Raw genomic sequence first — 26,459 nt, forward strand, 5'->3', positions numbered from 1 at the left:
CCCCAAATCCCCCCACCCCGCCCCCATCACTAGGCAGGAGCCTCGTCTTGGGTCGTGGGGGTGGATGAGCCCGTCAGCTCTGCAGAAGTTTGGGGATTCTGCCCTCTCGCATTCCTCCCAGCCCCTCGCTCCCTGGTTCCCCTCGCCTGTCTGGTCTGAAGTCTAGGGCTGAGCCCCGCGCGGTGGGGGAGTCGCGTCCCAGGTCGCCCGTGCAGGCCCGGCGGCGGCGCGGGGCTCGGCCCGGACGCCTAGCGCGCCGCGGCGGGGAGCCCGAGTGCGCGCAGCCCGGGGCGCCGCCGCCGGGCGGGGGCCGCTGCTGCTCCGCTCGGCGCCCGGCCGCCTGTGCTGCAGCTGTCGGCCACCGGAGGGGGCGAACAAACGTCAACCTGTTGTTTGTCCCGTCACCATTGATCAACTCTCCGTGCCACGAGGAAGTGCGGCCGCCCCCCGCGCGGAGAGCGCGGCATGCAGGAAGTTTGCGGAGAGCTCGGCGACTAGCGCGGAGGCCAGGCCACCGAGCGCGGGCGCGCGTCCCGGGAGCCTGTCCCGGCTTTTTCTTGGAGCGACGCTGTCCCTCGGTCTCTGATCCCAATGCACCGGCTCATCCTTGTCTACACGCTAGTCTGCGCAAACTTTTGCAGCTACCGGGACACTTCTGCCACCCCGCAGAGCGCATCTATCAAAGCTTTGCGTAACGCCAACCTCAGGCGAGATGGTAAGAGACTCAGATTTTATTTAATTTTTTTTGAATTAAATAATTACTTTTTTGGTTGTCATCACTGTGGTTCCCCCCACCCCCCGCCCCTTCGGTTTCTTTCCTACGAACCAAGGCGTGTGTGTGGGAGGGGGTGCAGAAGAGGAAGAGGGGTCCGGCGCCTGCTTCCATCCCTGAGAGCCCCTTCCTGGAATGGGACTGAGGGTGTGGAAGGCAGTGTGCGGGAGAGGACCCGAGAGCCCCGGTGACTCATCTCCCGGACCTCAGAGAAGTCATTTCGGTGCCATCCGTCCATTGATACGAGGACCTCGGAGCTGGAGAAAGTCGCAGGCTGCGCCTCCCCACGGCCAGGGTCTTAACCTTTTGGACTTGAAACGGATAGATGGGGCATTTGTGATAGGTGGACGGACTCAAGAGTGGCCTTCTCTGGGTGATTTATTTTTATTTTTTAAGTGGGAGGAGAGGGAATGATTCTTTCCAGAGGAAATGAGAGCTGGAGCATAGGGAGTTTGTTTATATATTATTTACCTTGAGAGGCCAGGTGCGCAGCCTGTTGCCCTGTTCATCCCCAGATTGGCTTTCCCAACGGAGTTCAGCATGGCTCAGAAACTCAGAATTTGGGAGGAAATGCCTTTTGGAGTTTCATCTGTATTCCAGGGGGTCCTGACTCCTGCTATTAGTTTTCTTTCACAGAAGTCTTTCCAACTGTTTGCAAGAAGCAAAGCTCCTTCAACAGCCAAGTCTTAAAGTCCCCAAAAGCCTTGTTTGTCTTCCTTTTATGGAAGACACCTGGGCCATTGGAGGCCAGTGATTTTAATTGAGTTTGTTTGCTAACTGGGCCTCCACCAAGATCTGAAGTTAATGTATTCCTCAATTCTCAGCTACTGCTTATGTTGCCAATAATTTGCAGCTGCTTCCACCACCTACCTGAACTGACCCATAGGGTTCTTGTTTAGTTTTGTTTTCCCTTCATCAGATAGATCTTTCCTTCTGCTTACTTAAAGTTCTGACACATCCCCTGAGGAGCTCACCAAGCTATTCTTAAAGGCTTCACTCTTTGAGCTGGCTTCATTTGACTGCTGGTAAATTCATATTAGCCTTCTTATTATCCGTTTCTCTCTTGGCATGTCCCTAGTTTGGATATCACTAAACAGCTTCCGAGCTTTGAAACACGCAAACAAAAACTTTGTTATATTTTCTGATGGCAAGTAGACTGTGGCTTTCAGTGTGCTGAAGTCATCTGAAGTGGAGGGGGTATAGGGAAGCCACAGAGTCACCTCCAGGCAGGTCACCCTGTATTATAGTTACCTTATTATAGTATTTTATGTAAAATATGCTATACTAGCAGTGCATTTTTGATAAGCCTTCATCTTAAAAAACACATTTTTTAAATTAAAATTTTAAAAAGGTTTAGGCTCAAGACTTAACTTTTATAGTTTTGTTTCACTCATTAAGGTTTCCACCAGGGACACTCTTCTACTCATTGAGTTTTTAGATTTGTTAATGTTTGCACTTTATGTGCCCTTTCAGCTGCATGGAGTAAAATGCCATTTATAATTTGCATGACTTCATAGCCATAATTTTGTAATCCTTAACTTCCCAAGTATCAGTTACAAGAAGTCAAGGACAGAAAATGAAAAATATGTAACCATTGCCCATTAACCCAAGATTCTGACTGAAACCAAGTCACACAGCCCATATCTCTTTGTTGTTGTTGTTGATATTGTTAAAACTCTGTACATCTATCTAGTCCATATGAATAGTGCTAATGCTTTAATTTATTAAAGTTTGAAAACTACTCTGGATTTATTCCTTCATATTTGAGCTAGAACTGTTGTGTAATCACAGCAGACACACACACACACACACACACACACACACACACACACTTTTTTATTAGTTCAGACTGCTCAATACTTTCCTCAGTGTCAATCTCACTTATAAACAAGGCTAGGAAAAGGAGAAAGATAGTTGGATTAAAAGAAAAATGTTGTATACAGAGTAAAAATAATTAACACTCATAGTGGGCTCTTAGTTGGGGAGAATTTTCAAAAGGCAGCTTATCTTAAGTGTTATAGACACACATTCTCAGAAAAAAAAAAAATAATAGTAATATTGCCCCAAGGGGATGCAATTGGATCTTAGGTGGTGAAAAAAAGTTTTAGATATTATAGCAGTTTGTGGTCTTCCAAAGGGCCAGTGCATATAAACAGATATATAGTACATCTGTAGTATTAACAATTCATAGAGAGTATATGTGGAAACATTTCTAAAAAGACTCGTTAACGAGGGGAGTGGCATTAATGAAGAAAAGGTTGAGAGACACCTTTGTAGAGTTTTGGTGAGGACTACAATAAAGGGTTTGATAAAGTCTAGACATCATCTGGGAAATTTTAAAGGCAACAGCTGAGCTGACCAGAGAAGTTAATAACTTATTCAATTAAATCCTTGTTCTGATCTGAGACATTTTAAACTTGCTCTCTCAAAGTTCCCTAGTGGCTCATTACAGAGGACAATATTCTTGATCCAATTCAAACAGGGTGTAAGTTTGGGGAGGACACACACAGAGGATACAATAAGGGGAAAGATGAACATAAGTGTTTCCAAATATTAATTCAGGGTCCTGAGAATATTTGACCCTCAGATTACAAATTGTAGGAAATCACAACAAAAGATTAGATGTGGCCCTTGATAGGGGTTTGAAGCCACTATCCAGTGATGGAACTGTCCTTATTCTTGGGTGCCATGGTTTTGTCCATGCTGAGCCTGTCAGCTGCCACCTGATGTTGGGTCTAAGAAAGGAGCCAAGAGGACAGGCCTCCCCAGTCCTTGGCATGAGGTGTGTTGGATCCTGTCCAGCCTGATACAAAAATCTTGTTTTTTTGATCTCCCTGTAACTAGTAGCTCCAGTAGTTAATAAATGAATTGGAAAAAAAAAAAATAAATGAACTGGAGATAAAGTGTGAAGGTTGGTAAGTGATAATCTCCATCTCCTCAGTGTAGGGGTCCTCTCTGCTGAAGTATCCTGGCCTCCCAGAACTCTTTATCACTTTATATTCTTGCTCTAAAAGGGGTGTCTGGAGAGCCCTTGCCAGCACTTGCAGAATGGCCAAAGGGGACCCACGGAGGAGGGTGGTTGAATTTGGTCTCTGTCCCCAGGAGGAAGCTAGGTTCTGCGGCTGGAAAGAATTAACATGTAATAGTTGGCAGTGCTTGATTGAATATCTATGCTTCTTTGTATCATATTTGTTATTCTTTCTCAAAATGGCTTACTTTTGATACCCATTCCTGATCCACCACTTGGCACAGAGAAAATCTGCCTTTAGCAATAGCGTCCGCATATTCTTATTTTAGGGTCTGTGCAGTTGGTGCTTTTGTTATAATAACTGGCCACAACTGCTGTTTCTCAGAGGGTGAACCAAGAAGTGTGAAGGTAGGAATTAACTGACAGAATTGCTTACTTATTTTTAAATCTAACAAGATAGAGCTTCCTGCTTGGGCAGTTAACATTACAGATGTATTCTTCATTTTCTTGACCCTGTTTTGCTTTCAGAAAGTACAGGTGTTGGTGGCAAATGATTCTGAATATAGTTCTGCTTGGTTAATATGCCAGGACTTGTGTATTGTCTATTATCATTATCTAGTGAGAGGCCTACAATTTTAGCAATTGCGGTCTTAGATTTTTTTTTTTTTAAGTAGTCAAGCTTCTTTCTTAAATAACATCAGTTTCTATTGTCTTCATTGATGACAGCACATTGACTTTGATTCAAAGATCAGAGCTTAAAGGAAAGGTGTAAAAACAGAGGGCAATGTAAACAAATTGGGCTTTCCAGGTGGCACAGGGGTAAAGACTCCGCCTGCCAATGCAGGAGAAGCAAGAAATGAAGGTTCAGTCTTTGGGTTGGGAAAATCCCCTGGAGGAGGCCATGGCAACCGACTTTTGTATTCTTGCTTGGAAACTTCCAGGGACAGAGGAGCCTGGCAGGCTCCCATCCATGGAGTAGCAAAGAGTCGGACCCAACTGAGCAGCTGAGCACAAGCATGGGAATATAACCACATCACTTGTCAAGTGAGAGCCGATATTCTGTATTTATATCTTCACTCTAAGTATATTAAAAACTCATAATTTTACAGAAAATAATGGAGAGACATATTTTAAATGCAACATGACTTTGACTTGCCACCATAGGTCATATTACTTAATAGAGGTTTTTTGCAAAGATGAGTTTAGCCAGACATATACATATTGTGCAGTGAAAGATGTTGTAAGGTTGTGAGTTATACTAGCGTGTATTCATTAAATGACAGTGATTTTGGAATACAGGGTTTTTCCCTTTTAGCAAATGAAAGCAAAATGTTATTGTTTTAGTACAGTAGGGTCAAGCAGTGAAGCAACGTCCCCAGAGTCACTTACATGGGACTCCTGAGTATCTGTGGTCCCAGAGAATCCCATCACTCTGAGGGTCTGGAGGATGTGGACATTTGTTTCTCTGTCCTTGAGACCTGAGTCACAATGCCAATCATCTTCCTTCTGGAGGTTACTCTTGAGCTTTCTTTGCTGAAATGATATGATTAGTATAAAAAGGCATTAGCTGAACATTTTAATAAAATTCTGCCTGTATTAAGATAGGAGCTTAGTCTGAAATTTCTGAATTTACGGTGCCCAGAATCTGGCATCACTGAGGTCTCATCACCCTGGAAGCCCCTCTGTAGCTGAGCACACTAGATGTTAGATTTTATTAACTGGATCTGAGGTCTCATTAGGGTAATGTAAATCACAACAGTGACCTGGTTAGTGTTTGACATCATTTTAAGGTATTTCAAACTTCTACATTTCAGAATTTATGCAATTTTATAAAGGACATTTTTATGTAACTTTTTCGTGAAGGACCATTTCAGCAAAATACTACAAGGGGATTATACATAATAGTAAAAGGAAAGAATCCAAGACAAGTGCTGCAGCAGGGATGTTCTGGCTCCCTGTACAGTATTTTAGGACCAAATGTAAGTCCTAAGTAAAGGAATAAGCCCATGTGACCCTGAAGTGCACAAGTGCACAGACAGGAAGAAATATTTTCTTCCAAGAATTTTTCAGAATAAGAATGAAGCATGCCTTATTTCTTACAAGCATTGATGATGCGTGTAGTAATATATCTTTGCTGTTCACCCAGATATGCTGACATTCATATATTCACTTTAATTTTGATGGATTAATATTGTGTTTTTTTGTGATTGTGCCATGTGCAGACAGGGAGGTCATAGCACATGAACTGTCTTTCGTTATGAAGGGTGATCTTTTACCAAGTTTGGAAGTTTTTACTTGAACACTTTTTGTAAAGTGTAAAGTTTTGGGTGCAGTGCTTTCCCTATAAATATAAGCCAAACATGATTTGAAACCTTGTATATTAGGACTCTTGACTTTTTAAATCTAGCAGGCCTCCTTTGGACTGAAGGAGCTCAGTGACACAGTGCCTAAGTCTGGACTCTGAGAATGGGTTGAATGTGCCATATTAGTTTTAAGCGAGTCATTTCAGACCCAGTGTGAGAAGCTGCTGATAAGTTCTGCATTTTGCTGAGACATTTAATAAGCAATACAGAAACAGCCTGCTTTTACAAAATTCACTATTCAGCAGCTTCAGCTATGTAAAATGAAACCAAATGAACTAATAAATGTGCAACAAATCCACTTAAAAACCAAATTCATGTCGATGTTTGGTAGAAACAGACCCAAATCTGTAAATCAGTTATCCTTCAATTAAACAAAAATAAAAAGAATCCAAATCTGTATCGCAACGTGTGTAAATGAGTTCACAACGTTTATGGTAGGAACTTAAATACTCTTTTCCTTTCTTTCCATGAAGCTCTGTCTCACTTTCAAGTGTGGCTTCCATGTCCACAGCACAGCCAGAGTGTGGCATTAGGAGACAGAGCAGGACGAGCTCAATATATTCACACTGTTAGCATCGACAAGGGACAGCTAGTAGTCTTCCTACCTCCTCTTGCTTTTTTTCAGGCTTTGAAAAGCATTCGTAAGACCTGGGTAGGCACAGTTGGCTTAGGTTTCTAATTGAGTCAGATGAGAGTAGTTGCAGCTTGGAATGGACTAAAGGTATGTGTCCCCTCAAAGTTTGCATGTTGAAAGCCCAACACCCAGTGTGATGATATCCAGAGGTGGAGTCCTTGGGGTTTGATTAAATCACAAGAGCAGAGTCCTCGTGAGTGAGATGAGTCCCCTTATGAAAGAGATCCCAGACACATCCTTTCCCCTTCTGCCACGTGAGGAGGCAGCAGAAAGACGTGGAATCTGCTGGACTTCCCAGCCTCTCAAACTGTAAGAAATACATTTCTGTAGTTTTAAGTCACTCAGTCTGTAGAAAATTTTTATAGCATCCCAAATGGTCTTTAACCTATCTCTGTATGTCACCAGGGATATACTATATTACAGCCTAGTAAGACTGATGATTTTTAGAGAATGTTTTTGAATCATAAAGGAAAGTTTAGATTGTATGTTTGGTAGGTTTTTCAGGACCATAAACTGGACATGGTATTAGCTAAGGTATATATGGATTTCAGCCAGAAGATTGACAACACTCACTATGACAGCTTTGTGGAAAAGGACAATTGTGGTCTGGGTAATAATGAACTGTTCTTCTTTTAGTGATAACTAATAGATTTGTGCTAAACAAGAGGAAGGTGAACAGGAGTTTTTAATCTGCCTTGTGGACTGGACTCTGTTGCATTCGGAATTCTTAATAACTTGAATGAAGACACAGAAAACACATCTACTTGCGTATTTTACCAGGAAAAAATAGTAATAGTTTGGATTAGAAGCAGACTTTGGCTGATTCTGTTCTATAAAGGGCCAGATAGTAAATATTTTAGACTTTCCTAAAGTCATGGGGTTTCTGTTGCAACTACTCAACAACTCTGCCATTGTGAGCAGCCATAGGAATTCCATAAATGAATGTGTGTGGCTGTGTTCCAGTAAAACTTTATTTACAAGAACAGGCAGTGAGCCTGGAGGCTATAGTTTGCTGAATTAGAGGATCTACATGCTTCTTAAGTTGAAATGATGGACCAATCCTATAGAAACACAATTCAGGGATAAATGCAAAGTCTAGCTCTTTGGCTGAAAAATAAAAACAACTGCATTATTATGGATTGGAGTAACTTGAATTAACTTCAGTTTATTCTAGATAGATAGAGAGATGTCTATATCTTTATCTTCTTACTGATTTAGTTGAACACAGCTGATGCTTCAACAAATGGTGTGGTTGCTAAGCAACAACAGTGTGAAACTGGCATTAGTGCTAACGCCCTGTTGGGATCAGGGAGGCAGCGATGCTCTTACAAATCAGACTCTGTCCAGTTGTGTGCGAGGGTGCTGTGTTCCTGTCCTGTGCAGGATTCTGCCTCTTTCTGACTCCTTCAAACCCATGCCTTAAACTCAGAATTTACTACTCTTCTGTGTTTAAACTTTCCCTTCTTACTGGCTCCTTCCTGTTAGCCAACACATATGTTTAAGTGTCTTTGCATTCTCCCACAGCATATAAAAGTTGTTTTTATCTTTTTATATAAAAAAGTGTTTTGTTTTTTTTCATTTTATCACCATATAAACTTCTTCAGTCTCACCATGCCTCATTGTCTCTACTTCATGTCTCCCTTACTCACTGCAGTTTAAAATCATCCCTACCCCTCTGGGTGAGGTCACTATGATCTGTAGTCTCCTCTGTGATTGGCAGGTCTCTTCTAGAAATGATTTCTTCCTTTGGTTTCACACTAGCCCCCTTTGCCTTAACTATTCCTAAATGTAAGTTTGAAATAGTGATAGAAATGCACCCAAAATTAACACAGTACTTATTTTCGGTTCTTTGGAGAAGCAAGATTAGAGAAGGTTTTAAAAGTGGATCTTATATTTTGTCACTTAACTATTATGAACAGTGAAAGAAGTGGGAACAATCTTAGACTAAAATAGGGATCTTATTAATATAAAAAAAGAACATTTAAAATTAAAAAATAATTTCATAGTAAAACCTATCAAGCTCTACAGTTGCAGTGTTTTGGAGGTAAATGTGCACATATACATGTGATAAACATAATATCTTAAAAAGCACAATACTTCTAACTATAGAAATATGACATTGAATAACCACATAGATACTTTCCCTCATATCACTGAGGGCCCTTTCCCTGTTTATGTTTTTTGTCTCCTTGGCTGGGTTTTCATCTTCCTGTCTGCCCTTTAAATACTGGTATGTTTTTAAGGCTCTGACCTTCATTTTTCTCACTGTTGGTCTCTAGAGGATCTTAGTTTTTGTCCAAAGTGTCAATTGCTACTTATGTGTGAATGACCTGTAAATCTATTTTTACTGCTTCTGCCTCTTTTCTGAGCTCTCAATCTGTCTTTTTACTTTACTTCTTGAGGTTACTAAATGGGTGATCCCACTGGCACATAAAGTAAATGCCCCAGCTCAGTAGGCCTCAGAATAAAAGGATTCGTTGTTTAAAATATTGGGTTATACATCCAAAAGTGAATTCCTTAACAGTGTCAATCCTTTTGTTGTTTTTCTTCCAGATACATTATGATTGTTTTTTAATGAACTGTTGAGTGACTGTGCTAACCAGGCATCCCATTTTAGACGGGAATTGTACCACCCTACATAACCTTTCCTGACTTCTCATCTCCTCTCCAGGTAGAACTGGCTACTCCTTTATTTTTCCCACAATTCTGTGGTACCTATTTATTTACGTATCTGCCATCTGCTGATATAAGCATACTCATTGCATTTAATGAAGCTGTGCATCCTCATTGTGTGGTGTGCAGGACTTCTCCTCAACAAGGTTTGAAGAGTCAGGAAATCAGCCAGTCACTGTCTTCTTTTTACGACTGATCTTTAGGCCACGTGAGCCCTATCAGACTGCGAATGAATGGGAGCAAGGATGTTTAACCTCAGTAAAGTTTCTGTTAATTGTCTGCATGGCTGTTTCTATTATTGAACAGGATGAAGACTAGAAGAGGCAGAACAGATGAGGGGAGGTCATGGAAATAGAAAATTAATTTGTGGACACTTTAAGCTTTAGGAGCTTGTGCAGTATTCATGTGGATGAGATCTAGAGGAATGAGATAAAAGAAAAGCACTTATTTGCATGAAATGCATTCTCAGTGAACATGAAGTAATCAGCTCTGTCCTATCATGTTTTCAAAGTGAGTGGTATTCATGATTGTGGGTACGTCATCATCATCATCATCATCATCATCATCACCATCATCTGGGCTTCCCTGGTGGCTCAGACAGTAAAGAATCTTCCTGCAGTGCAGGAGACCTGGGTTCAATCGCTGGATTGGGAAGATCCCCTGGAGGGGGGAACGGCTACCCACACCAGTATTCTTGCCTGGAGAATTCCATGGACAGAGGAGCCTGGTGGGCTATAGTCCATGGAGTCACAAAGAGTCGGACAGACTGAGTGACTAACACTAACTAGCTAATAGTAATACCTGATATTCCCTGAGTTCTTATAACATGACAAAGTGCTTTCATAGCCATTATAGACAGTGGTTTTGTATGAAGAATTGGTCATTTCCAAATGACTTTATGGAAAATTTCAAGATCACATATTCTTTTAGACTTCTGCCTCAGACATAAATGTGGCATTAGGGATTAATTTTGGACTAATATCAGTGAAATGTGGAGGATCTTCAGCTGTTTCCCCTGCACTCCAAGCCTGCCTTCCCCTACCAAAAAGCCTCACACATACTCTGACTAGAATCAATCTATTTTGATATCTTTCCTTTCCAAAATTAGTATTTGAGCACTTTCACAAGAATTTCCCAGTACTTAATCAAAGTTCAAAAGAAAGGATAGAAATAAATTAAGGATCAAGAAACAAGTCAAGGTTCAGTCAGGATGATTGACTATGGAAAGCTGAGGAAAAAGAATGCATCTCCATTCTGTTTAAAGATTTATCTATAGAGAGAGAGCATGTTCACACTATTTTACTAAGGATTTAACAAGAGAGTTGCTATTGAATAGAATTTTTAAAAAGTACACATTTCCTATGAAAGTAAAAAGTCCATAGATGAAGTTGGAATATGGAATTAAAGAATTTTTTTAGACAGTTGCTAATTAAAAAAAAAAAAAGATGGTATGAGAGCCATTTGCAATTTAAAGTGCAACATATTTGGAGATTATGTGAATACTCTGCGAAGAGCCACTGTGATTTTATATTGTTTTGATTCAATTCTTTAGTTTACTACTTTTCACCAAACTCAACTGCAGGAACATAAATACTACTTATTTGTTCAACAAATATTTATTGCACACTGACAACATGCAAATCTCTGGATTAACCACTGAGGCAGAAACAGTTAAGCCTAAGGCACACTCTCTACTCTGCTAAAACTTATACTTTAGTTGATGAGATAAAATATGCTTGGGAATAAACAAAGGACAAGACAGGGCCATCTGTGTGCTGCCCTCATGGGACATATTTTTTAAGACTGTCTTGTTGAAATTGTGACTCTTAAGTCATCTGATGTTTAATTCAGAAAAAAATGATATTGACTAGGCTGCCGTTGAGCATAGTACTGTTTGAAGATTGAAAGACAAATCCTTTATTGATTATTAATATTACTATTATTATATCAAGGATTTGAGCAGAAAAGTAATTTTAACTGTAGGGCTGGGAGTCATGCGTTCTTGATATTAGATGTTAGGCTAAATATTTTTGAACCATAAAAGCAAATATACAGGGTCACTTGCCCATCCAGTATGACTTAACTTTTTTTTTTTTTAATCAGAGTATAATTGCTTTACAAAGTTGCATTAATTTCTCCTTTACAGTGAAGCAAATCAGCTATACGATGTATGCATATGTTCCCTCCCTTTTGGACCTCCCTCTCAACACAGCACTCAGCTAAGCTCCCTGGACTTTGCAGCAGGTTCGCACTAACTATCTATCTTACGGTGTATAAATGTCAATCCTAATTTCCCAATTCACCCCACCCTCCCCTCCCCCCCACCGTGTCCACAAGTCCGTTTTGTACATCTGCGTCTCTTTTCCTGTCCTGCAAATAGGTTCATCTGTATCATTTTTCTAGATTCTACATATGTGCGTTAATATACGATATTTGTTTTTCTCTTTCTGACTTGCAATAGCCAGCACATGGAAGCAACCTAAATGTCCAATGACAGATGAATAGTAAAGAAGATATGGTTCTTGTATACAATAGGGTATTGCTCAGCCCTAAAAAGGAATGAAATTTGGTCATTTGTAGAGATGCGGATGGACCTAGAGTCTGTCATCCAGAGTGAAGTCAGAAAAACAGTATCAACTTCACTTTTTAACATGTGATATGCTCTATGATTATTTGACCACTGGATGGCAGCAGAAAAAGGACTGGTTTGTGCATCTTATTTTTTTTTTTAACCCCCTTTCTTGGTTGGGCATGTCAGCTCAACTAAGGAAATTTTATATTTTCCAAATACATTGAAGACAGCAAATTATAAATCTTGGTAATCTATCATTAATGTATAACTATTGCAGTCCATATGAGCTCAATAAATTTTAGGTAAAAATAGAACATGTTGAAAATGTGTGACTATTTTACTGCATTGTATCCTTTTCTCTGGTGGCTCTGTGGTAAACAATCTGCCTGCCAGGGCAGGAGATGTGGGTTTGATCCTTGGTCTGGGAAGATCCCCTGGAGGAGGAAATGGCTACACACTCCAGTTTTCTTACCTGGAGAATCCTATGGACAGAGGAGACTGGCAGGCTACAGTCCATGGGGTCGCAAAGAGTTGGACATGACTTAGTGACTGAACAACAGCAACTCTTACTCATCCAGTTTGTGTGCATATATAAAATTCTTAAAAGTCCAATTTAGAAACATTAGTTCAAAATCATTTTCTGAGTAATAGTTGCATGTACACAGCCACTGGTTGACAAATTTCCTTGGAGCACATGGCCAGCTTGTTGACAACTCTAGACTTGCAGTGGGCTTCTCATTACTTGTCAGATGAATGAGTTTATCAAAAATAAGTTACTCTGGGGGACAAGAACATTATGATATCAGAAGTGAGAAGTCATCTCTAAGTGCTGCAGTTTCTTTCTAAGTCATCTCTAAATGCTGCAGTTTCTTTCTAAGTCGTCTCTAAATGCTGCATTTGTTTCTAAGTCATCTCTAAATGCTGCAGTTTCTTTCTAAGTCATCTCTAAATGCTGCAGTTTCTTTCTAAGTCGTCTCCAAATTCTTCAGTTTCTTTCTAAGTCATCTCTAAATGCTGCGGTTTCTTTCTAAGGAGACACAGGGCAGAGTGGTGAGCATGTAAAAGTGTAGGAACATGAAACCTGCAGCTCTCTGTCTAGACACAGAACAGTAATCAGTTGCATATAGTCACATTATTGCTACGTTAAGGAAATGGTACAGTTAATCCAGCTTTAATAAAAATTGCAAAAAATATTGTTGTTTCTGTTGTTGTTTAGTCACTAAGTTGCATCCAACTCTTTTACAATCCCATGGACTGTAAGGCTCCTTTGTGCATGGGATTTTCCAGGCAAGAATACTGGAGTGGGTTGCAGTTTCCTTCTCCAGGGGATCTTCCTGACCCAGGGATCGAACCTGTGTCTCCTGTATTGGCAGGCAGATTCTTTACCACTAAGCTACCAGGGAAGCCCCAAAATTGCAAAGTGGTATATAAAAATGAATGCTTTAGAGCATATTGGAAGACTGTGTATTGCAGTCTGTATGAGGCTGAATGATGATCCTCAGATCCTAATTCTAGCGCATCTAAGTGCTACAGTATGTGGCAAAGACTTTGCAAATGTGATTTTGCTTTAGATCTTGAATGGTGAGATTATCTTGAATTATCTGACTGGGCCGTGATGCAATCACAAATGTCCTTACAGGGGAGAGATGTAGGGAGATTTGACACAGGCAAAGGAGGGGGCAGTGTGACCACAGAAACAGAAATTTCAGTGCTGTGGCAACAAGCCAAGGACTGCCAACAGCCACCAGAGGCTGGAAGATGCAAGGTAGAGATTCCCCCCTAAAGCATCAGAAGGAGCAAGACCTTGCCAGCACCTTGACTTTGGCTGTCTGAACTGACCTCACACTTATGGCTTCCAGACTCGAACAACATGACTGTATGTGTTTTAAGCCAGCAAATCTGTGAGAATTTGTTACAGCAATCACAGGAAACTCATAAAGCACCTTTGATATGAAAGATGAATGGTTGAACTGCCTATTTGTTAGTTTATCAAATTTCATTGACCAATACAGCTGTATTGACAAATGATGAATTTGGATCTCTGTCCTTGAGAATTCTCTAGTAAGACAAGCCTTGCTTCTGCTCTAGTTCTATATGAGGATATTTAGGAAATTCTGGTTCCAAATGTTACCTATTTTTCAGATAAGATGAAGTCCTGACATGATGGGAAAGCACAATGATCCTATTTCATCAGATTTTCATTGATTCTTAAATATTTCCCTTTACCTAGATATGTCATTTATGCATTTTTAGCTCATAGTTTACTCATTTGTTTTTGCCACAGACTCTTGTTGTGAGACTGTCATGTGTCACTTTCTGTACTAAACTCTGGGGAAAAGTGTTGAAAGAGATGTGATAATAATTACTTTGTTAATTAACTATGTGTTAATTATGTGATAATAACTACCATCCACAGAGTACTTAATGGTATAGATAGTATGCTGATAATAATACTATATGTGTTAGTGCAGTCATGATATTATATGTTAGGTGATGGGACATAGATCTTTCTAGATGACATATTTGCAAATATTAAGGTTTATTAGAAATTTGGACCTTAGGACAGAATCAGAGAATTCCAGTTGAATACCTGAGCCCAGTTCCCTAAACTCAAATTGAACCCAACTCTTACCACTGTAGGCCATCACTGTCCAAAAGAAATATAATGCAAATGAAAGTTGTTTTAAAAATTAGTAACCACAGAAGAAACTAAAAAGCAGAAGTTAATTTGAATAATATGTTTTATTCAATCCAGTCTGTATCCAAATAGTGTTATTTCAATGTTTAATAAATATTTTAAAAATACTGAGATTTCTTTTTATATCCTTATTATCATATTGAACCTTCAAATATGATATGCATTTTATGTATACATACAACACATCCTATTTCAAACTAGTACATTTCAAATACTCAGTAACCACATGATGCTAGGCATTACTGATTTGAACAGCACAGTTATCTTAAGATCACTTAATTAGACCAAAACAAGTTACCATTTTTTTCAACTTAAAAAATATTGAGTTTATTAAAACTGTATCTCCCTCGGTTTGTTGCAACATGTTTAAATTGACTATATCAGTTTTTAGGGAGATTAATAACCTAGCATAGGCAAGTTTTATGTGGTTTATATTTTGTTTTCTTATTTATTATGTCAACATTGTTATAGTTGATGTTCCTGGTTATTTTCATGTAATCTCTTTAAAAAAATTGCAGTTATCTCATAAACTTGCAGTCAACCAGACTACTCAGTTTATATGCAGGTGGAAAATTTCTGATTTTTGAGAAGCTTCTTTTGAAAATAGCAGCTGGCTCTTCCTTTATCTGTCGTGGATGGAAAAAAAGCTATGTTTAACCAGCACCAGTTGTCTCTTTCATTTACACCTTAATTTGACTTAGGTAAGGACACCGTGCTCTTTTATCACTTGACCATTAAAAAAAAAAGTACTCTTTCTGGCTGATCAGTGAAAGATTTGTGGAAAAAAAAATACTGCTATATGTGTGGGAGGAGGTTAACCTATTATATATTTGGTCCAGATTTTTATTAAATTGCTGATATCTCCTTGGTTTTAGATGCTTTAGACAGCATACATCTGGTGTATGCCATTTTGGGGAAAATTGAATGTTATGAAACAATTGTTTTGTATTTTAAAATCTCAGATCTATCATTTATTTGCTTCATGGCTCAGAAGAGAAAGGTGATTAATAAAAGTTGTTACAGAAACAAAAGTAATTTCTACTTTTGCTAAGTGATGTCTTTTTACCGGTCTTTTGGTGGGCAGTTGGTTGGCAGGGCCTTTTAATCTGTTTGTAATTTGGGCCAACAAAAGTGTTCTACCAAGTAAAATGACTTGTAAAGGTGTCTTGTTTTTCCCTCACTGAATAGAAACATCTCATTGAATTGTGTTCTTGTGAGAAGCGTATAAGCAATGTTGTCAGGTAAAACTCTTTTTGCTGTAAAATTTATTTCTTTTACTGGGAATCTCAACCTGAGTTTCCCATTTTGACCTCTCATCCCAGGAAGATTTTAGCATGGTGTGCCTTGTTTTCAGAACAAACACCCAAGATTGGAAAGGCTGAGGAAGGCTGAGAAAGGCACTGCTTCAGGAGCTCAGAATCTCTTCAGCAACTCTTTATGTCAGGACACAGCATGACTCTGTTGTTATGGAAAAACTTATTCATAAGGCACTTTTTGTGTTTAGTGAGGAAGTGGTTTTGAAAACAATGACTTCTTTTAGTATGCCTGGTGCTTGGTGTTCATCCTTCTCGCTTACCTCTACCTGAAATTGTATCTTTTGTTTTTACTGGTGTACGTTCTGCCTTCTCCCAAGAATCTAATCTCTGTTAGGATAGATACTTTATCTCTTTTATCCCCTACTGTATCCCTGGCTCCTGGAATAGTACCAGCTGCATAGGAGATCCTCAGTAAATACTTGCTGAATGACTGGATGAACATCAGCAGAGTGCAGTTCAGATGAAGCTCAGTCTTGAAGCAAGAGCATGGTGTCTGTGGGTAGCAGCGGTGGGCTGATGGTGAAGCTAATAAAACTGAAACTTCAGAGTCCTTCCCTTACTAGGTCCCTTCCAAGGCCCTGTACCTAATTTTATATTTATAACATAAATTGTTACTTTTCTTCAAGAGAGCATCCCAAATTGTATAAGCATCAGGCTCGACAAAATCTGGATGATTCCCTGGTATTAAGGTACATATCTTGTCATTTGAGGTTTGCTCTGAAGAAATGTAAAAATATCTTCTACCAGATGAGCAAATTAATACTGTTCATTAAAAGGGACTGTTATCCCAAGAACTGGCTTAGTTACATGGTCTAGTCTTAATTTAAAACAGTCTGGCAGACTAATGAGCACAATTATTGCAGTTCTTTTGTATCACTTACCTTGTATGCATTTCTGCTTACACACACACACACACACACACACACACACATACACATATATATGTATATATATGCACACCCATATATATACACTTATACGCACACACTTTACAGGTCTGTTGCATAGCAGTACCTCTTACCTATTATTTTTCTTTCCATGGTTTCAGTTGCACACAGTCAACTGCAGTGAGAACATATTATTAAATAGAAAATTCCAAAAATAAAAAAAAAAACGCACGTTTTAAATTGTGTGCATTTTGAGTAGCATGATGAAATCTCATACTATCCCACTGGAGTCCGTTGACAAAGTGAATCGTCTTTTTGTCCAACATGCCCTGCCCGTTAGTCACTCAGTAGCCATCATAGGTTATGTTGAGATGTCACAATGCTGTGTTCAAGTCAGCCTTAGTTTATTCAACAATGGCCCCAAAGCCCAAGAATAGTGATGCTGGCAATTCAGATACGCCAGAGCAGCCTTGAAGTACTTCCTGTAAGTGAACAGGTGAAATTTCTCAACTAAAAAAAAATCAAATCATATGCTGAAGTTGCTAAGATCTATGGTAAGGACAAATCTACGAACCTATGAAATTTTGCTGGTTTTACTGTTGTATCTCAAACTATAAATGTTAAGGCCACAGAGCATGATACGTGTTTAGTTAAGATGGAAAAGACATTCTATGTGTACAGTAAGATATCAAGATAGAGTGAGAGAGAGGCCACATTCACATAATCTTAACTATAGTATATTGCTACAGTTTTTCTATTTTATCATTAGTTATTGTTGTTAATCTCTTGAAAAGAAAGTAAAAGTGGAAGTTACTCAGTCGTATCCGACTCTTTGCGACCCCATGGACTTAGTCCCCGTTTTTCCAGGCCAGAATACTGGAGTGGGTAGCCTTTCCCTTCTCCAAGGGATCTTCCCAACCCAGGGATCAAACCCAGATCTCCCACATTGCAGGTGGATTCTTTACCAGCTGAACCACAAGGGAATCCCGAGAATACTGGAGTGGGTAGCCTATCCCTTCTCCAGCGGATCTTCCTGACCCAGAAGTCAAACCGGGTCTCCTGCATTGCAGGCAGATTTTTTATCAGCTGAAAGAAGTTCTTAGGCCTTAGATTTTTTAAAGTGTGGTAAATCATATCTCAAACTCTCATATAATTGCATCAAGAACTTGGAGACTTGGTGATAAGAGAACTCACAGGAGATTTGAAAACTTGATTTATTTGACAAATACTTCCTGAACATCTGTTGTTAGTCAGGCACTGTGTTAAGTAGATAAGGTAGACTTTTCAACAATCTATTAGCTCATCTATGCACATGTATATTATGTATATGTATAAATTATGTATATATTCACACATATATACATATAACCAAATGCTATGATAGCATTTTAGATATATGTTCAATATATACACAGGTATGCACATAAATACACATTTATTTATCAGTTCAAATGTGTTATATATTATACATATCATAAATATTCTCATGCATGACCTAAATATATGTGGTATCATTAATGTGGCAGCGTTAAAACACGATGCTGTAACAATTCTAATTAGGAATAGTTACCAACCACAGAGAGTCAGGAATCCTTTTATGGAACTGAAAATGGTGGAAAAGTGACAAACAGATTCAAGTGATTAGATCTGATAGACAGAATGCCTGAAGAACTTTGGATGGAGGATCATTACATTGTACAGGAGGTGGTGATCAAAATCATCCCCAAGAAAAAGAAATGCAAAAAAGGCAAAATGGTTGTCTGAGGAGGCCTTACAAATAACTTGAGAACATAAGAGAAGTGAAAAGCAAAGGAGAAAACGAAAGATATATCCATCTGATTGTCGAGTTCCAAAGAATAGCAAGGAGAGATACGAAAACCTTCCTAAGTGATCAATGCAAAGAAATAGAGGAAAACAATAAAATGGGAAAGACTGGAGAGCTCTTCAAGAAAATTAGAGACCAAGGGAACATTTCATGCAAAGATGGGCACAATAAAGGACAGAAACAGTATGGACTTAACAAAAGCAGACGATATTAAGGAGAGGTGGCAAGAATACACAGAAGAACTATACTAAAAAGATCTTCATGACCCAGATAATCAGGATGGTGTGATCACTCACCTAGAGCCAGACATCCTGGAGTGTGAAGTCAAGTGGGCTTTAGGAAGCATCACTAAGAACAAAGCTAGTGGAGGTGATGGAATTCCAGATGAGCTCTTTCAAATCCTAAAAGATAATGCTGTGAAAATGCTGCACTCAGTATGTCAGCCAGTTTGGAAAACTCAGCAGTGGCCACAGGACTGGAAAATGTCAGTTTTTCATTCCAATCCCACAAAAAGGCAATGCCAAAGGATGTTCAAACTGCCACACAATTGCACTCATCTCACATGCTAGCAAAATAATGCTCAAAATTCTCCAAGCAAGGCTTCAACAGTACGTGAACCATGAACTTCCATATGTTCAAGCTGGATTTAGGAAAGGCAGAGGAAGCAGAGAGAAAATTACCAACATCTGTTGGATCATAGAAAAAGCAGGAGAGTTCCAGGAAAACATCTATTTCTGTTTCATTGACTGCTCTAAAGCATTTGACTGTGTGGATCACAACAAACTGTGGAAAATTCTTAGAAACAGGAATACCAGACCAACTTACCTGCTTCCTAAGACATCAGTATGCATGTGAAAAAGCAATAGTTAGAACTGGACATGGAACAGACTGGTTCCAGATTGGGAAGAAGTATGTAAAGGCTGTATATTGTCACCCTGCTTATTTAACTTTTATGCAGAGTACATCATGCAAAATGCCAGGCTGGACAAAGCACAAGCTGGAACCAAGATTGCCAGGCAAAATATCAATAAACTCAGATATGCAGATGACACCACCCTTATGGCAGAAAGCAAAGAGGAGCTAAAGAGCCTCTTGATGAAAGTGAAAGAGAAGAGTGAAAAAGCTGGCTTAAAATTCAACATTCAAAAACAAAGATCATGGCATCTGGTCCCATCATTTCATGGCAAATAGATGGGGAAACAGTGGAAATAGTGGCCGACTTTATTTTCTTGGGCTTCAAAGTCACTGCAGATGGTGACTACAGCCATGAAATTAAGATACTTGCTCCTTGGAAGAAAAGCTATGACCAACCTAGACAGCATATTAAAAAGCAGAGACATTGCTTTACCAGCAAAGGTTCTTCTAGTTAAACTATGGTTTTCCAGTAGTCATGTGAGAGTTGGACTATAAAGAAAGCTGAGCGCCAAAGAATTGAGGCTTTTGAACTGTGGTGTTGAAAACTTTTTGAGTCCCTTGGACAGCAAAGAAATGAAACCAGTCAATCGTAAAGGAAATCAGTCCTGAATATTCATAGGAAAGACTGATGGTAAAGTTCCAATACTTTGTTCATCTAATGCAAAGAATTGACTCATTGGAAAAGACCCTGATGCTGGGAAAGATTGAAGGCAGGAGGAGAAGGGGACGACAGAGGATGAGATGGTTGGATGGCATCACAATATGATGGACATGAGTTTGAGTAAACTCCAGGAGTTGGTGATGGACAGGGAGGCCTGGCGTGCTGCAGTCCATGGGGTCACAAAGAATCGGACATGACTGAACTGAACCAAGAGAACCCAGAGAGTCACGAACCCTTTTATGGAACTGGAAATGGTGTTTGAACCAGACAGTAAAGGCAGTGTGTTCTCTAGGGCTATGGTGTCAAGTTTCTACATCCTTCTTGACTAAAACAGCAGTAATTGTTTCTTTCACAGTTCTGGAAGCCAGAAGCCCAGCAGGGAGGTGTCAGCAGGGCGGTACACCCGGAGGAGGCTCTCAGGGGGAATCTGCTCTTTGCCTTCTTGTGGCTGGTGGCTGTCCTTGGCTTTGCACACATCACTCCAAATTCTGCCTTCCTGGCCACACTCCCTTCTCCTATGTGTCCACTATCTCTTGGCTTCTTTTATAAGGACAGTTGAGATTTTTATAGGATTCCATGAATAATGCAGGAAAATTCCTCAAGATCTTAAATTTAATCGTACAGGTCACAAGTTTTGGCTCAGATTTTAGTCTGTGGTGTTATTTTCAGAGGCCACCATTCAACTCCCTATAGGTGAGATCCTTCAAAGGCTGATTTTGAGGAAAGCATCACATGCTGAGAACCTAGACTAAGCAGAGATGTAGGGGTCGGAAAAAGAAGGTATGTCGGGTACAAGAAGGAGCGTTGGGGAGCAGCATTGTGCAGAGGAGAGGAGAGGGAGATGAAGGAGGGTCAGGGAACTGCGGGAGCCCTCAGCCCCTGGGAAGCCGTGTTAAAATGAATGGAGAACCAGAGAAGATGCTGTTAACGTAGCCTAGGTGAGACCTTGCCAAAGCCTGCATGAAGATGTTGGCCGTGAGAACAGAAAGCATTGAAGAGAACTCCAAATGTCTGTTTAATTGGGAGGAGGTTAGGGTATTAACAAAAACAGGGAAATTAGAAGACAGAAACGATGTTTGGGTTTGGATGGTTGCTTCAGTTTCCAGCATGACTTCTGGAGGATGGTGCACGTAGAATTGTGAAGTTGATCTCCAGAGTGTTCGGCATGGGAGTTATCCACACTGAAGGGTGAGGCTCCCAAAGGAAGACAGGGAAAGGGAAGAAGAGATGTCTTCAACGTCACCATCTTGGAGACCTCCTTCCTTCAGAGGTTAGGGGAACTAAGCATCCTTTTTTCATTGTGTTTTAAAATGTGCACTTTTAACACAGTGGGTTCTTTAAAGTACAGGATTTTTCGAGCACTGATTGTAGGTGAACTCAATCTCTCTGTTGTGTCTCCTGAAATACTGTTATGTGAACTGTGCTATGATTCTTTGCATTTTGTGCTAAAGTAATTTACTCTCATTGTAACCTTATTAAAGAAACACAGTTATATTTGCTCTTTGTTTTATGGTAATGACTGATCAACAAAATGATAATTAACGTTACAATTTTGTGCTATATTTGTTCTGATATTCAACTGCTTTAATTAGTATTTAATTCGCGTACCAGCCTGAGTTATCTATCCTGATATTACTTTTGCTTTTTTGGTTCAGGGAAGTTATTTATTAAGACATGGCAAGGGTCCAAAGTTGTGTTACTGTGTGTTGTGTTAACACTGGTTTTCAGGGAAGGGAGTTTTCTTTATTAATCAAGGAAATATGCAGGTGATTTCAAGTATGTCATTGAATGTGAAGTGTTTGTTGTTTTAAATTTAAAAAATCATTGGACTATCCTTTGTTCATTTGAAAGCAATAGCTTCTAAACATAACCTTGGTGTTAATCTTTAGTTTTTAGTGTTTGTGACTGAATTGTTGTCCCAGGAGCTTATTTCTGGTTCAGTTCAGATTCATATGTATGGTTCATATATCAGTTCAGATTCATATATGGTTTATCAGGTATTTAACTTATCAGACATTAATTTCTCCTGGGGCACCAGGTACTCACCTTTTCCCATGTATTTCCTGTTACTTTTATTCCTTTTTTAAGGAGGAATAAAAGTAAAACTTTTATTTTCGAAGGTTTTAGAAGGTTTTTAAAAGGTTTTAAAACCTTTTAAACCTTTTCTATTAGAAGTTATATCCCTCTCTCCCCCAACTATTATGCTCTGAGGTCACAGTAAAGTCTTCAGATTTCTGCATTAGGAATTAGCTGCCCTAGGCTTCAGTACCAGCTTTCATGAACTACATAATTCTGGGTCATCTGTTAATTGGAAAAAAACTATTCTGTGGTATCGTTAAAGCAGATAATGAAAGAATCAAGAAGATCATGTGTATTTAAAAGTACTCTGAAAAAATTCAAAGTAATATAAAATGCATGGTAAAATTGTACTATATGTTTAATTCTATAGATATTTGGTTATTTTATTTTGAAGTGACACATTTTAACCACAGAGAAGGGAAGGTAGATGGACGAAAGTTGTGGATCTCAACGTACATGTGAATCACCTGGGGATCATCCTGAAATGTCTAGTTGGAAGATTCAGGAGGCTTGACGTGGGCCTGATATGGCGGATCTAACAAGCCACTGAGTGATGTCCTGCGGCTTGTCTGTGGAGCACAGACTTAGAAGCAAGGAGCTGAAGAACTAATGCAGCTTTCTTTCCAGTCAAATATTAGGAGAACTTAAAAGTGCATGTGTATATATATATATGTGTGTGTGTGTGTGTGTGTGTGTGTGTGTGTATAAGTTTATACCATTTGTGGGTTCAGATGTATCCATGATAATACACATAGATCTAAGAAAAATTTTAACCTCCCTGGAGAATAAAGGCGTTTAAAAACTAGAAAAGAAATTAATCTAACTAGGGATTTTGCTGTTTACAAAAAAAGAAAAAAACTTTGGAGTGATAACCTCTTGTAATGTAAATTTCTGTCTCAAATAATTGCTTTGTAAACATGGATTTCCTCCTGGAGTTTTCTTAAAGTGAATTTTTTTAAAAAGAGTTAATATATAAGTTAGAATCTGTTGTTAATTTTTCTCTGTTCAATAAATATGATAACTTTGATAGCTACATCATTTCATTTTTTTTCCTTTAACACATAGAATTATACTAGATTAGGTATCATGGATTTATATCATTTGCTTTTAATAAGAAAATTTTCAGAAATATTAATCTCTGTAACATAGGCCAGGTTATGAGATGCCTAAAGTGTATCAAGAATTAGCTAACTCTGGCGGATATAAGATAAATGAGCCTGGTTTTTGCTTTCATGAGCTCGTTTTCTTCTGGGGAGACCCAGGTGCTTGTGCACCAGCAGTGACAAACCCTGGCACTTGTCTGCAGAGCGGAAGCTGTGTGCTCTCGACAAGGGCGCATGTCAGGAGGGAGTTTGGTTTTGGCAAACAGCACCTTGAGCTAGGTATTAAGTGGGCCTATTTGGAAGGGCAGGAAAGGCAGGCAGAATTCCAGACAGAGAATTCTAGACAACCAATAAGTAAGGAGGCACAAAAAGATAATGTTCGTTGCTAGCTGAATAATTTTAGGTACAATGGAAGATCATAATCAGTCATTACAGAACTTGTTGCATGGAAGTCAGCCAGTCAGTCTGTGACCAAGTCAACAAGCCGAGATGATCTATGGCAATAAAGTGAAATTACTAAATTGACTGTAACTTTGCAATACGGAGTACTAAAAAGGCTCAGAACTCTCTGGAACACTGTAGCTTCTCCTTCTGCTGTTGATAAAATTTGTCAAATAAGCTTTATTTTTATTCTAGAAACAATGCTATAAATTTTGTATCTGTTGGCATATTTGTGATTTCAGATTTTAGCAGAACGTTCCAGTTCCCATGAAGATCATCCTGTGTTGGCCATCACACTTCATTACATTTTTTGGCTTAATCCCATTTTCTCCTGCTAGAGTGTATGTTGACAAGTTATAGGGTAGGGATAGAATCTCTTATTCACAGCTATATAATGAGGGGAGTGCTGGAGCATATTATTCATTAAGGATGCAGTCCGGTATTAGTCCAATGTTCAAAGGTCCTTTTAGTTACTGAAATTCTAAACCACAGATGAAGTTTGAAACATACTTAATATCTACAATGGTGTTATTGCTTTGTGCAGGCTCTTTGGTATAATGGGCTCTAGTGCCCAGTAGACAGGAGCTGGAGAAATGCTGGGTCAGTGGAGCAAAGAGTGGAAGGAAGGAACTCTAAGGGCGGCACTGCTGAACTGTTTGGCCTCTGGCGAATTCCTTAGTATGGCACTTAGCTATTCCATATGCAAAGTGAGGATCTTGGGCTAATTGCACTCTAAGGCTCTTCTGGTTCTAAAACTTTATGGTGTGTGCAAGTGAAATATCACTGTAAAGTATTTTAGGAGGGTGACCCCAATGTTTGAGTGTTTCTTAAAAGCACTTGGTCTGGTCGACTGGATAATGCTTTATACTTTATCTGCAATAAAGCATAAAAGTGATGACAGATATCTGTTGGTGGGAACTGAATGTGCCTGACAGAGCAAATGTTGACATAGATCTAGTGTGACATAATCATGCTTTTCATGTGATTTGTTATTGGAAGAGGTGTATTTGTGAAAAGTTACATGCCAGCTGAACCTCATTCTCATGTCATTGATGTTGTAATTTATAGAATGTTTACTTTTGCCAGGGGGTACATATATATAGCTAAATAATCAAATGGAAATCCCTCAGGGTTTACAATAATGAGCAGTGGTCCTTCCAATCCCTTCTTATGCACAAATCCCAATTCCCCAAGGACTCTGGTTTTTTCTTTAATTGACATGTATTTGGTTATTTCTTTGCATATATTTCTGTTTCTAGATTTGTCAATTTTAGGCATCATTTACTGTCTTTTTATACTGAGAGGGGATGATTCATGAGTTTTGAGAGGAAGTGAAAGTAAACAGGCTTATTCAATCTGTTATGCTTAATGGGAATACTGCTAATTTGCCTTTGTGCACGTGCGTGCTAAGTCGCTTCAGTTGTGTCCGACTCTTTGCGACCCCATGAACTATAGCCCACCAGGCTCCTCTGTCCATGGGATTCTCCAAGCAAGAATGCTGGAGTAGGTTGCCATGCCTTGAGAGATGTTTTATTTTTGTTTCTGTAGAATCATTATGGACAGTAGCAAGATCATTAAGTCATAGGCCGCCTTGGCCCTCTTGGATGTCTAGTCTTCAGAAACTGAATTGTGTAGACAGTTTTAGGTCTTCTCCTATGTACATGAGAGCTGAGTGGTGCCTGACCTCTTCCTCCTTCAGATTCCAAAGAGGAGGCTTATGGAATTGCCTCTGCATTTACCTCCCTTCTCTTGGAAATGCCTCTCACCATCCTGTTGCACCCGTCTGCCTGGAGACCCTTCTCCTTGCAATTCAAATCCAATATTAGCTCACCTTCTCTGTCTGAGAGCACTGCCTAGCCTTTCCAAGGGTTTATGGCTCCATCTCTAATTTGCACAACTCTTGGTGTGAGTATTTTTGCCTATTTTATGTATTTTCTTGTTAGTGTTCCATGCATCTCCTAGGCCACTCTCTTGAGTGCACACCTTTACCTTTAATTCTCTTACACATACCTTATAAATGTCTCTCAGGTACCTCAAATTCATTGGGCACAGAGCTAAGCTCATTCCAGCCTTTTCTGAAGTCACTTTCCCTTCAGCACTCTGTATCTTGGTGAATGACACTCCTGCTAAAGAGAGCCCCACTCCCTTCCTGCTGTCATCTAATCTGAAGTCCTCCAACTCTGCAAGGAGAAATCAGAGCAGATCCCTCCCTTTTGAAAATACTTGTTTATGCAGCACCCATTTATGCAACCAGAATAGCCTTGAGTAAGGCTCATGTGTTGACTTACTCAAACTCCTCAAGCCTTTGCACAGACATCCACCCTAGCTTTGGCATATTGAACCACTTGGAATTTCTGGAAGATAGCATTTCTCTCTTCTCTGGGATTTTATATTTACTGCACCATTTTGGAAAACCCCCTTTACCTTCACTTCCTAGACAAATTCCCATCATCACCTTTATAGTTCCTCCTCTGCTTTCACCAGCTCATCTCACAAGCCTTTCTGAGATCCCTCAAACTGAGATGAGTGCCCCTATAGTGGGCTGCCTCGGG

The 26,459-nt window shown here is 39.5% G+C and overlaps 1 protein-coding gene across 4 annotated transcripts in view; it reads left to right on the top strand.

The window, feature by feature from the left end:
* Positions 1-480: 480 nt before the first annotated feature.
* PDGFD (platelet derived growth factor D) overlaps positions 481-26,459 on the top strand; it is a 269,444-nt gene continuing 243,465 nt past the window's right edge. For all 4 annotated transcript variants that reach the window (XM_081545892.1, XM_081545895.1, XM_081545894.1 and 1 more), the window contains exon 1: positions 481-715. In XM_081545892.1, the coding sequence (XP_081402018.1) occupies positions 592-715 (124 nt within the window). In that variant the 5' untranslated portion in view covers positions 481-591. The remainder of the gene's footprint in view (positions 716-26,459) is intronic.

Source organism: Giraffa tippelskirchi, chromosome 11 (genome assembly GCF_054371585.1).
Source record: "Giraffa tippelskirchi isolate mGirTip1 chromosome 11, T2T-mGirTip1v1.2.pri, whole genome shotgun sequence".
In the NCBI taxonomy this organism is placed as follows: Eukaryota; Metazoa; Chordata; class Mammalia; order Artiodactyla; family Giraffidae; genus Giraffa; species Giraffa tippelskirchi.